The sequence below is a fragment of the Drosophila innubila genome (genome assembly GCF_004354385.1).
Source record: "Drosophila innubila isolate TH190305 chromosome 2L unlocalized genomic scaffold, UK_Dinn_1.0 4_B_2L, whole genome shotgun sequence".
Classification (NCBI taxonomy): Eukaryota; Metazoa; Arthropoda; class Insecta; order Diptera; family Drosophilidae; genus Drosophila; species Drosophila innubila.
The window spans coordinates 12,178,026-12,191,195 of NW_022995372.1; the positions used below are offsets into that span (position 1 = coordinate 12,178,026).

General features: G+C 34.7%; 1 protein-coding gene across 1 annotated transcript; it reads left to right on the forward strand.

The window, feature by feature from the left end:
* Positions 1–7,471: 7,471 nt before the first annotated feature.
* LOC117780818 (endoplasmic reticulum resident protein 44-like) lies at positions 7,472–12,966 on the forward strand. Its single transcript, XM_034617485.1, has 2 exons — positions 7,472–8,732; positions 12,955–12,966. The coding sequence occupies exon 1, from the start codon at positions 7,473–7,475 to the stop codon at positions 8,679–8,681; it is 1,209 nt and encodes a 402-aa protein (XP_034473376.1). The 5' UTR covers position 7,472; the 3' UTR covers positions 8,682–8,732; positions 12,955–12,966.
* Positions 12,967–13,170: the final 204 nt, after the last annotated feature.

Genomic DNA, 13,170 nt, shown 5'->3' on the forward strand with positions numbered 1-13,170 from the left:
AGAGATAGGTAAATAATCACATGGATCTTAACTACAACCTTTTGTCAGTTGAATAAGGGAAAGCGACAACAACAACAGCAGAGTATTGGACATTTTTGGTAGAGAGTGCAAGGAATTTGCATTAATATCACGTAAACGTACTGATATCGATAAGACCCAAAAAAACTACAGCGAGGCACATGGAACGCGTCTGGTTAATTGAATGAGCTCGTTGTCGCTGCTGTAAGCAGATAAAAGCCAAAATGCTGCAAACGGCTAAAACCAAAATGAGCATGGCTCGTTTGGAGTCAGACGCCTCAGCCCCGTTTGACATTGCAGTGCTTAGAGTGTTTTTAAGATATACTTACTCAGTTTTCATCTCAGTCTCAGTCTCTGTCTGAGTCTGAATCTTAGTCTCTGTTTTGCTTTTGGCTCGTGCTCATGTCGTTTGTTGGTTGCGTGTCACCGAAACCCCATTTCCATATGGCTGCCCAACCTGCCAGAGCTGCGTTTCACAATGCAAAAATATATTTTAAATTGTAAGAGCCAGACAAATTTTTTTGGCTATTGCCAAACTGAAAAACCACCTGCAGGCTCTTTTCCAAATCTTTTATCTTCAGCTTGATCGTCCACCTTCGAGTCAAAGTTTGCATTACTTATTGCAGCTGAAAGCCAATCGAATAAAAATTCACTAAACTCTGATAAATGTTGTCGTCAAAATTGCATTTAAGATATTTAACGTATTTGATTTAAGGCCAAGTAAATAATGTGGCTAAAGAGCTTTGATGAAAAGTTGGACAGCTTATTGGCTTTGAAGAGATTTGGTGATAAAAATTAAATGATGGCGATGGATAATAAAATGAAGTTGGACTATAATTGATATTATTTCATTAAATCACATCAAGTCAAATCAAATACTCGAATCCTTGCGTTAATCTTTAAACATGCCATACAGTATTCAGCTATATAAAAACTGAATTTTTTTGTTTCTAATTTGTAAGAATCATATTTTATAAGTATCTACAACATAAAGTAAGACAAGTAATTGCTTTAAAATAATTCAGATATTTTTTCTTTTGCTTTTAAATGAAACTTTAGCAAATGAAACAATAAAGCAACTTTATATATTAAAATAAAATAAAAATAGAACAAGAAATGATTTTTTTTTTTGCAAAATAAAGCATGTGTATTATTTATTTTGATGTTACTATGAGAGGATTAACAAGGTCGACGTTTTTTATTTTTATAATCAAGTTATGCTCATTACAAATTATTCTTCTACACGCCTTCCTAAAAGAGTATATTATTATTTATCTATTTTGTCGACATAATTGATGGCTAACTGTATACAACTGATTCAAACCCCTTTTAAATTGTATCGTTTCATTCCTTTCTTAATTAACTTTCTTGAAATTAAAACTTCATTCTTTAAAATGTATTTAATTTTCCACATACTCTCTAAAAAACAAGTTTATCTATTAAAACACAGTAGCAAATAATTTGATAAAAGACAAACGACAGAAAACAAAGTTTTTCCCGACTACCAGCAATATAAAAAGAGCTGCGTTTTCCATTGCGATTTTCCAGTTAACTGCTTAAATGAAAGCACAAATTAAATAAACAATCGTAGGGAAGCTAATGCAGCTGATTGAAAGTAATGAACTCGTGGGTCGCGTGTCTGTCTGGCCTGGCCTATAACACTATAAACAAAATAAAACAAAAAGGGCTAAAGTCGCAGAGTGCTGGCAAAACGTTTTGCTTTCTGATATATGCTAGGAAAATGGAAATGAAAATGGAATTGGAAATGCAGTGAGAAGAAAAGAAATGCGCACAATTACTGTGGGACTCCAAGCGACCAAACTGCTGCGGTATTTTCACTAATTCGTTAGGTACTTAAACTATATCAACAATTTAGAATTCATGAAGTAATTACACTAGTATTAGTAAACTTTTGGCTAAATTGCTGTGAACTTTTAAAACATTTATCTTTCTTATTTATGCATTAGCTTTCTTTTTTTTTTGTATTGGTTGTGTTTTCTATGTAGAGTATTCAATTTTTTACCTTGACGTAGCTTAACTTATTTATTGTATCTTGTTTTGGTTTTGCGCATGTTGTTATTGTGGTGGCAGATATCAGCCAATCTGTTGCAACATGATTTACCACCATATTTCCACTTGGCTTAAGCTGTTTTTGCTTTTGTTTACATTGTGCATGATATTATAATAGAAGATTGCATAAGATTCACTCGACTCTGCCACAAGTTACAATGATATTGAACTACTTTGCTTGCCACTTCATGTATGCGATTAAAAGTACAAGCCACTCGTTCATTTGTGTGTGGCATTGTCTTCCTTATTGAAAGGAAAATAGCTTGTCTTACAGTATTAAAAGGCTAGTTAAATAAAAAGTTATTACTTTACTAAATCAAATAAAATTATATATTTTCAAAGCTTGGACAAATATAAAATAATATTTGGGTAAAATTATGTATTTCTGCTTCTTTTTCAAGTCTTAAAAGCTTTTCATATTATGATTCATAATGCTAGTATACAATCACGTTTAATTACAACAACAGTTTGAGGTGTTTTCCTTAGTATGCAACAAAATATGCATCAGCTAATTACATAGTTAACAAATTAATAAACCGTGACTATATTTTCTTAAACTTAAGTTTAACATTTTTAATTAGTTTATTTCGCTTTGTCTATCGCTTTATTTATTTTTTTTTTAATATTTTATTTATTTTCAAGTTGCACTGAATTGAAAGCAAAAGTAAAAGGCAGCAAGCGAGAGCGTAACTTGAAAGCGACGGTTATTTTGAATGGTGTACTATAATTCAACGCACATACCACAGATGGCGCCAGTTGTTGTTTGCCGCATGTTAAGTTACAGTAAGTTAACAGAGAGCTTTAAAACGGCATGCTAATGCTGAATTGAATGTATAAATAAAACAGAAATCACAGCATTTTGAACTAATATACTAACATACAAAGTTGTGAAATTACTGAAGATATTTTCAAGTTATTCCCAGGCAACAAAATTTAATTATTAAAATTATAATTTATTAAAATTATAATTTAAATTCATTTTATAAAATACTTATACATCATTTTATTCTTTATTAAGAATTTTATTTAATTATCTGCAGCTTAGAATAGTAGACTGCTTTTCATTAATATTGTATTTTTGTATACTCGTTTAGCCATTAGCTTGCCACTTGAGTGCTTAGAAAACTGCTATTCCATCGAATTGAATTCGATTGTAGACTCAACAATAGCAGAAATTGAAATCAATTGATTGTTCCGCAAATCACTTTCATTACTTATGCAGTTTCCAATCAATTTTCAATTTGACGCCTCCTTCCAAAAAAAAACGAAATCCTCATCAACAGCGACATTGGCATCGACATCGAGCTTAGCTACTTAGTTATATAGTTAGCCAAGTTGTGGGCCATGAGTCTGAAACTTGCCATCCTATACTTAGCTAAGTCTAATCAAAACGGTCCATAAATTCCATGAGCGTGGCGCTTTGCTTTTCTTTGCTTCTCCGACTGCTTTTCTCTGTTGGAGCTGCCAACTTTACTAATTAATTGTGCACTTGAGAATTTTTGAGCGGCATCGCACAAAGCAAACTGTAAACTTGCCTCGCAAGGCAAAAAACTTGCCAAAGGAATGAGCAAAGATAGTGAGAGAGAGAAGAGAGAGAGAGAGAGAGAAGAAAAGTGAGTTAGTGCAGCGAAAATGTATGCTTTTGGTATGGGAACTTGCAAAGTTGATGAGTAAATAAACTAACAATTTTTCCTACTTAATTAACAAAATTGTTTTAATGCGTCAACGATGCTGACGTCGCTGTTGCGTCGCAGTCGCCACTAAAATTGACAGACTGAATGACTAAATGACTAAGCAAACACAACGGTAAAGTGTGCAGCTTCAAAATGGCGGCAAAGCAGCTCAATAATTAAACTTGCCGCCGGTAGGTGGCGCTAGATCCTAGCTGAGCGTCGCGTTTCTGAAAGTTTGCCTCACAGCAAAAGAAGGACTAAGGCTATAATTATGAGTCTTAAAGTCATTTGGCATACTTTTGTAGTTTATTGAGAAATTTGAAGTTGATATTATGCACATAAGAAATGTTAACAATGCGATAATAAATTCATTAATTATAAACTTGCTTGTGGGAAGGATATTTCAATTCAATTGCATTCAGCTGAAAAATGGCTGGTGATTAACATATAAAGAGGTTTTTGCAATGGCAATATTGAAGCTATGCGATTTCTGGTAAAGCCAATTTATTTGCTTGCATTGACAACTCTGCGCCACAATAAATTGCAACTCTGTAAATTCTGCATTGCTGCAACATTGCGGCTTATGAATTGCATTACAAATTCGCATAAATTTCGCGGCAAAGTATGCGCAACAAATCGTTTTGTGGCAAGCGCATTTATCATCAAAAAAAGACGCATCCATTGCATAAATTCAATCTAAAGGCAACCGCGAGAATTATGAGTTATTCCCTAGCAGAGGAAGGTTAGGATATTTATACTCTTGAGATGATTTTGCTGATGCTGCTTTGACAGCCTTTGGATGCGCTTTTGTGAATTGACTTTTAAATGTCTTGACTTGCATTTGAGTCCTTCGATTTATTGGCTATTTCAAATGCTTTATGGAAATTATTTCTATTCTGTTGACAATTTCATGAGTCCTGCAAGTGTTGGCAGTTGAAATTCATTTCATGCGGATGAATAAGTTGATAAAAAAAAATTGATTTGTAAATATAAAGATATTTGAAATTGTGGTTTGATCCCTATGAAATTTTTAGTATATACAGTAAAACAGTTTCTCTAAGTAAGTTTCTGTTAACGGTTTCGGTACCGGTTCCAGTATTATTCCCTGTTTCTTACTTTTAATTCAATTAATATTAAATCTCTGTATATGTTCAACCTTTTTTTTTTTTTAAGATTTCTAAACTTTTAGTCCAATTACTATGTATTCAATATTATTTAAGGAAAATTGCAGTAACTTTATTTCACATCGTTGACTGTAAGCTAACCGCTTAAAATGATCCGTAGTCTCGAAATTTTGATTATCATTGACATTAAAAGGGTTAAACGCTCCACAAAAGTCCAATGAAAATAAACAAATAGCTGGTACAGCAGAGCTCTCAGATATCTCTGGTAATCGTTGCCTGGTTGCAAAAGGGCTAAACAAATATTTGCAGCTGCAACTCCACAAATCACAAATGAGATGATGAAGGCAGCCTTCATCCTTCATCCAGTTAACTCCAGTTGTGGATGGGATTGTGAGTGCGAGTTTAAGGATGAGATTGAATGGCTGGGAATGTTGTCCTTGTCGTCCTAGGTCTGCTCCTGCTGGTGTTTCTCTTGTTGCTGGCTGTCGTCAACATTTCAAAAGGACCTCAACATGACGGAAACGGAAACAACAACTTGCCCACACTCCAGTCGAAGAGATTCTCAATCCAGACAATGTTCTGGCTGCCTTTTAATGACATTTTTGCGCCCATTTGAGCTTCCGTCGGTGTCCTCGTCGATTTTTGCAATAATTTACTTAAGAAAAGTCTAAATATTGTTTGCTTTTCTCCCCTCACTCCAAGTGACCTCTTGGATCATGACTTTATTGCCAGCAATTCCTGTTGCTTCCAGACAATTGTTTATGGCGTTTATCTTTGAGTCTGGCGATAAAATGTTGTGCAAAAACCATGTGACTTTATGCGACAATATCCAATAAATCTAGAGTTCACACAAGGCCTGAGGTGACTCAATCCCATCCATATTGAGGGGGTTGCTGTGACTTGACCTTCACAGCCCTTTCAACGCCAACCCCATCGGCATCGGCATCTGCCTGCTGCATTGTTTGTATTTGCTGCTTTGTCTGCGCCTTTTCAAAGGGTTTAATTGTGCTTTTTGTCTGGCTGTTGACATAGGTTTAGCCATCCGTCCATATGTCTCTTTCTCTATCTCCCTCTATTTATTTCCGGGCGTGTTTTGTATTCAATGTTGTTCACAACATTGGTTTTTGCCCAACGAACGTGTTAATTAACTTGTATAAATCAAGAGATAATAGACTGAGAAGCTCATCAAATATAATATATTAGTGTCTGGAAACTAAAAGTGAAAGTGGTTTTAAATTGGGAAGGTACTTAATCTTTAAACATAATTGCATATTGCACAATATTGTTTTATGTTGTACATCTCAGGGTAGAAATGTGTTCCTGAAAACATTTGTATTTTTGAAAAAAGTATAGATTTTCGTACGATCCGAGATCCATAATAAAATTATAATATTTATCGAATGATCAAACTTTTGGTTAAATGTTATGAATTTCGCAGAAATTTGAGAGCTATATCAAATATTAAGAGCCACATATTTTAGCATTCTTTGATTTAGCCCGTTAGGGGAAAGGGACTGACTAAATGCTCGTACCGGTACGGTTGTGGTAAAGTGGCTAGGTCAAAGAGTTGACCAACTTCCAACTGTCATAACTTGATCAAATCTGACCCGATTTTGTCATTTTGGTCGTGGTTTAGCCTCTAAATTTATTCTCTATTCAAATTTTGTTCATTTAAAAAATTTAATTATTTTCGACCAAGACTCGATTTCGATGGTAAGGGTCCCTTTGAAATTTCGAAAATTTTAAATTTTAAATCTCAAGTTTTCACTTTTAATCAACTCCTTATATCGTATTTCGTATAAAACAACACTTTAAATTTGATTCTGAGACCTTTCATTTTCTTGTAAAATATCTTGTCAAAATTAAGAAATATTTTAACTTGTAAAGTTGTTAGGTCAGTGGCTTGAGCAACTTCGAAATGTCATAGCTTGAGCAAAGCTGACCCGATTTTCAAACGGACTGTCATTTTAATCATTTTTTGCATCTTAATTTGTTCTGCATTCATATTTTATTAAATTCTTTCAAAAAATGTTATTCCTCTTGACTTAGATATTTACTTCGATGTCAAAATTATTATATAACGACACAAAAACCTTTTAAATTGTTTAAAAATTATTTTGTTGTACCTTTGCGTACCGGTACTGATACCGAAACCGAAAGAAAAAAGAAAACTGAAATAGAACCTTTTACCGAAATAGTATATACCGAATACCGAAACCGTTACTTATATTTGATTTCTTGGAAATATCTGTATAAAAATTCTACGTTTCCGATCGAAACGACTTTTTTGTCCTTGTTACCCTAAGATCTATATCAAAAATTATTATATACGTGTTTCATCGATTTAAAATTGCATAAATTCTTAGGTGGAAAATTAGACTTAAAAGATTGTGAGTTATGCTAGAAATTTGTTTATATTATTTTCGATTAATGATTTATGAAAAAATTGAGTTTACACGTCTTTTAGCTGCCTTTGGTTGGCAAATGTTCAATAGTAGATTTTAGGTTTAGGGATTTCAAACATTTTATACGCTGACACATAGTCTATTGTCAAATATTTTTCATTGTAAAAATTCGTTGAATCAGAATGTTTTTAACGTTGCTGCTGATGCCTCCGTTGTTTTTGATGGCACAGACGGAGTCATTGACAGTATCATCATTAAACTCATCGCCAATAGAACCGCATGTATTGCAGATCACTAAATCCAACTTTAATATCACATTGCAGGCGAATGATGTGGTCTTTATCAACTTCTATGCGGATTGGTGTCATTTCAGTGCTCGATTGGCGCCGATCTTTGAGACTGCGGCCATTAGGTTGGCCGAGGATCTTCCAAAGTCGGCAAAGGTGCGTTTGGGTCGCGTGGATTGTATGAGCGAGGTGGAGCTATCGAATCTTTGTGCCATCACCAAGTTTCCCACGTTGCGTATATTTTATCGTGGTCATCCATTGCGTCGGGAGTATCGAGGAAAACGTTCGGTTGAGGCACTTGTGGAGTATGTAAAAAAACAGTTTCAGTTTGCGATTAAAAGATTTAATGATATGGAACAGCTGGAAATGATCAATGTGAAGAGACGTTCGGTAATTGGATTCTTCGACAATCGTAAGAAACCGGAATTTGCCATCTTTGAACAGTTGGCGGAGCGTTACAAACACGACTGTGATTTCTATCAAAGAGTTGGGCCTAAGCTGGACAACGTTTCGTATACGCAACGTATGCCGACTATAGTCTATCGCCCAGATACAGCACGCACACATGCTACAGATGAACTTTTTTTGGGCGATATGACCAATAAATCAGTGTTCGAGGCGTGGCTCTTGAAGAAGTGTGTGCCCTTAGTTCGGGAGGTGGACTTTGGCAATGTGGAAGAAATAATTGAGCAGGGGCTGCCGCTCTTAGTGCTCTTCCATATGCCCAATGATATGAGCTCGGTGAAGGATTTCAAGTCCATTGTCGAAATGCAATTGACCGATTGTGGTCAGTTCAATTTTGTTACCGTCGATGGATTGAAATTTGAGCATTCCGTGCATCACATGGGAAAAACACATCGAGATCTGCCCATAATTGCCATTGATTCCCTTAAGTTAATGTATCCATATCCGCATTTCAGGGACATGTATATACCAGGACATCTCAAGCAGTTTGTCGACACCTTTAATAGTCAACATTTGAATCTCCAGCTGAATATTACGAATACGACGAATAACGAAAATAAGAAGCCCTCGAATTCCACATTTCGATATCTGGGACCTTCCAAGTATCGTTATACTCTGATCGGACATGACGAGCTCTGAGGAATGATTTAAACATCATCTATTTTTACTCCTTTTATTCCTCTTGCTGCTGTTGCTCATGTTGTACTTGTTAATAAAGCCATTTTATTTGGCGGCAACTTAATCAGCTTCTGGTCTGGTGTGCACTTCAGGGAGCGCCTTAAGACTACACTATGCAACTGCAAAATTACAAGTAGTTAAAATTTAAAGAGAACACTTGAAAGGTTTTCGATAAATTAAATCCCTGGCAATTTTTAGTTATTCTTCCTGTCAAATTCTGTGTAATTTATTGCAATTTTAAAACATTCAGTCCCTTTAGTTGAAAAATATGAATTGGGTCATTAGATTTATTATCTAAGTACTTTACAAAAATTGACTTTAATAAACACCCAAAATGGATAGAAAAATACACAACTTTTTTGTTCATCACTTTGAAATTAGTTTTCTAAAACTTAATTGAAAACTGTAGGTCAATTTATAAAGCTAATGAAAGGTTCTTTAATTTTTTAATGAACAACTACAAAATTTTAATTTATATAAAAATTTATAACATTACAGAAAGCAATTAAAAAATATTAAAATATGGAAGCCAAAGTAATTATGGAAAGTTTTTACTTAATTAATTGTGTAGCAGTAATTTTGATGCACAGTGTAGTTTCTGCCTAAAGTGTAGTGCACGTCGGTTCATGCATTTTGTAGCTGCTTAAAAATGCTCGCTTTTCGTTTGCTTGGGAAAATGGCAAAAACAAATTGCCTGCAACTAAACATAATGGTTAAACAGACACCTGCTCAAGGCACACTCAAGGAAAATCACTTGAGCTGCTGTTCCTGCTGGTTGGAGTTGGTTGGGTCTTATCGTAGACTGCAGCCATTTGCTTAAACTCGACTATAGTCGTGGCCTCTGCATCCGATTCCCTATGCTCTCCCTCCGTGTCCCTCTCGACATAATTTGCTGTGGTTTTGCATTTACTTTGCATCTCAAGCATGCTTGAGGCTTTGAGCTGATGCTGCACCAGCAGCATTAGCCTGGTTTTGCTTCTGGGCCCAGTCACTTACCAGCTACCAAGATGGGCTCTGCAGCTATCCAGCTATCCAGCATCCCACTTGACTGAGCTTGTCTTGTTCTTGCAGGGCCTGGTACTTCCGTTTCCGGCTGGAACTTCACTTCACTTCCACTAACCAGTTGTTGGTTTTAGTTTTATGCGCTGCATTTCGCACCCTGTTTGCAATCACTTCAGCTCCGTGGTTGTCTTTGCGGGAATGAGAATAAGAAGCAGCTGAACAAGTTGCAGTTGCAACTTGCGTTGTTACCCCACTTTTTGTTGTTGCATTTGGACAAACATATGCGCATATCTAATTTGGCCATTGTTTTTCGTGGTAACGGATTTGCATGCTCTTAATACACAGCTAGGAAATGGCGGCAGTAACTCATATATAGGCTTTAATACGACCTATTTAGAATATTAATTGAAATAATATAAAATTCACTTGTAAATTTGATTTATAAAATTAAAATTCTTAAATAACCATTAAAAGTGATTTTTTAAAAGTCTCAAATATATAAGTTTATTAGCTGTTTGCAGAAGAAATTAAAAAAAAATCAACAAATTTGGTACATTCAAAACAAAAATTGAACTTGTTCTTATGCTTGACTTTTTAGTTGATCTTTTCGTCAATAATTATTATTTTCAGTCCCAGATAAAATCATCTTTATTTTTATTTTATCACAAACACTAAGTTTAGCCATAGTTTTATAATAGATATTTAAATATTTAACGTTATTTAAATGATTTTTGTAAAAGTAATTTAATTATAATAAAATCGATATTTTGTAATAATTCTTTTTTACAGTGCAACACTTTGGAACCGCAGTTTATCACTGCAGCATAAAATATTAAATTCTCATGGGCAAATGTAACCAATTTTTTGAACAGTGTACACTCATGCCCTACACGTTCAATGCTTGCATTCTCTGTGCTCCGTTTCACTCTATCTACCCATTAAAGCACACACTATTTGTTCAACAAATTTGAGCTCATTTGCACGCAAAGAAAACATACACAAAGCCCCAGAAAAGAGCCGGGAAAAGTTGAAAATGCAGCTTCTCAACTTGGCAGCTGCCTGGGCTGACTTTTGAGCCAAGTGGGAAACTATTTCATTTTCTCATTAATTTAATTATGACTGTGTGTGTCAGAGTGTGTGTAAATGTAAAAACAGTTTTTCAGCAGAAACTTATACGCTGCTTTTAATTAAACATATTAAATTGTTTGCATTGCCGGTAAGGTGAATGAAGCTTGTGATTCATTAATGAAAATTCACGTTTTCATTAATTAAACGCATTTTTATTAATTGTGTAAGTGTGTGAAGGATGTCTAGTATTCCCTCCAGGTGAGTAGACGTATCAAAAGTTTCGCATGCACTTAGCATTTAGATTGGAATCGCCAGCCAAGCTGCATGATTGATTGTTCTATTTTATCCTGCCCCATGGGGCACTTGGGGCGTCAACAGACACGTGTGTCTGTTGACACAGGTGTTGGTTGCTTTTAATTCTAATTGGTCAACGTTGGCAATTTTTCAAAATGAATTTTGCATTACGTTGACGAATAAAGGGGAGAAATACTCGTACTTTGGTAAAGACAAAGCCATGGTGATATTTTCATTTGTCCCTCTGTTGTCATGACTTTCAATTTGGCCAACAACAATTGCCATCATATGTTACAGCTGTCAAGCTAGAAAATCCCCCTAGATGCGAAAGTTTATTAGCCGCAATCTTTGCAGGTTTCTTTAAATTTACGATACTACAGACGATAGTATCGTGTAAGAATTATATCGTAGTTGATCTTGATCCATTTTTTTTTTACAAGTTTTCTTCATTTCTTCAAGGATTCTATTAATTATTTATTAATATTTAAAGCTAGTATTAATTCATTCCACATTCACTTCTTTCTCCGAATACTATCGACAAAATGATTAAATAAATCTTATAACAGACTGAGGCAGATATTATAATGCCAAGTCGAACTGAAGTATAAAGCGCATCTTTAAGTATAGATAACTTGACATAAGCATTTGAGCCTGCTTCACCTTAAATTTTGAATATTGAAGGTCTTCTTTTTCCCCACCTGAAAATACAGTTTTCAATTTGATTTTGCCCTTTAGCATCAGCATTGCCGGTCTGAAACTTCGATAAATGCCATAAATTGCGCAATATGACTTATGATATCTCTGGACTTTGTGTCCCTCCTCTTTTACTCCTTTTCCCATCTTAATGTCAACACATTTTTTATGGCTAAATCTGAAAACGTTAGAGGCACAATTTGTATTGCAGCCGAAGTGCATAAAGTAAACTGGCGAAAAGGAATAAGCAAATGGAAAAACAAAAAGAAAAAATAAAGAAATTATCAGCAGAGCATGTACGACTAAAAGTTATGCTGTGAAAGAATTGCATGTAATTATAAAAGCAATGGAATCCCATTTAAATAATCAAAATAATTGTGTTATTGTACCAATCAACGTTCATTGACTTCTCGTAAAGTTGGTATAATTTATGCATTCAGCAGACCGTATTTAAAAAGCTAACGAGTATAGTCCTTGACTCGATCCTTAATAGGGCAAGTGTGGTGCCTCACTGTTCTAGAATACAACGTTTCAATCAATAAAATCCCAATTAAAAAGCTGTAAAGCAACTGAAAAAAACTGAAAGTTTAAGTCGAACAATTGTTGAGTTCTGTTTATGTTAGTGCTGCCGGCCAAGGAATATGGCTCATTTAGTTGGCTGGTAATCACACTTAATGTGGTCAGTGCTTTTAACCAGCCACAACATCAATCATTACACTTTCAAGTGACTTGTCGAACTGTTTGAAATTTATTTAAAAAAAGTTATTATCTTAAAAGCAATGAAAATGAATTTTTAATGAAGTAAGAGAAATTATATTTCATAAAAGCTCATGAGAGCTAGTCAGCTGAAAGCTTCAAAAATTGAAGTACATAAAAACAATTGTATCTTTCTATCTATCAAAAAAATTTATTAAACTCGATTAAAACTTATTTTGTAAGCTATTCAGAAGACATTTTAAGCTTAAAGTTTCTTAGCTACGTCAGTAAAATAAACTTGCAACTCTTCAACAAATCTCACTGATTTTATTGTATGTTTTTTTCTTAGTTAAATGTAATCTTATTTATTTTGCTATTCTAGAAAGAAACATTTCGTATTCAATCTGAGCTCGTTAAGCTTAAAGCTTAGCGTGTGCTGAGCTCATAACTCTGCTGCATGTCGATGTCATTTCCTTGGGAGTCTCTGCCTCTTTCTATGTTCGTTCTGGCAAAAACCATAACAGGAACTACGACGAGTGCTACTAACGAACCTAACATTGCCTGTTGTTGAATGATAACAGCAAGCCGCAATGAAAAACATTGCACTGCATACAGAAAAAGAGAAAGAGAGAAAAAGAAAAGAGTGGGAAGGAGATAGCTGTGGCAATTAATCTTTACAATGGCATACATGCGAAAT

Excerpts from the sequence above, each read along its gene's own strand:
- LOC117780818 (XM_034617485.1), top strand. The coding sequence starts at position 7,473 with ATGTTTTTAACGTTGCTGCTGATGCCTCCGTTGTTTTTGATGGCACAG.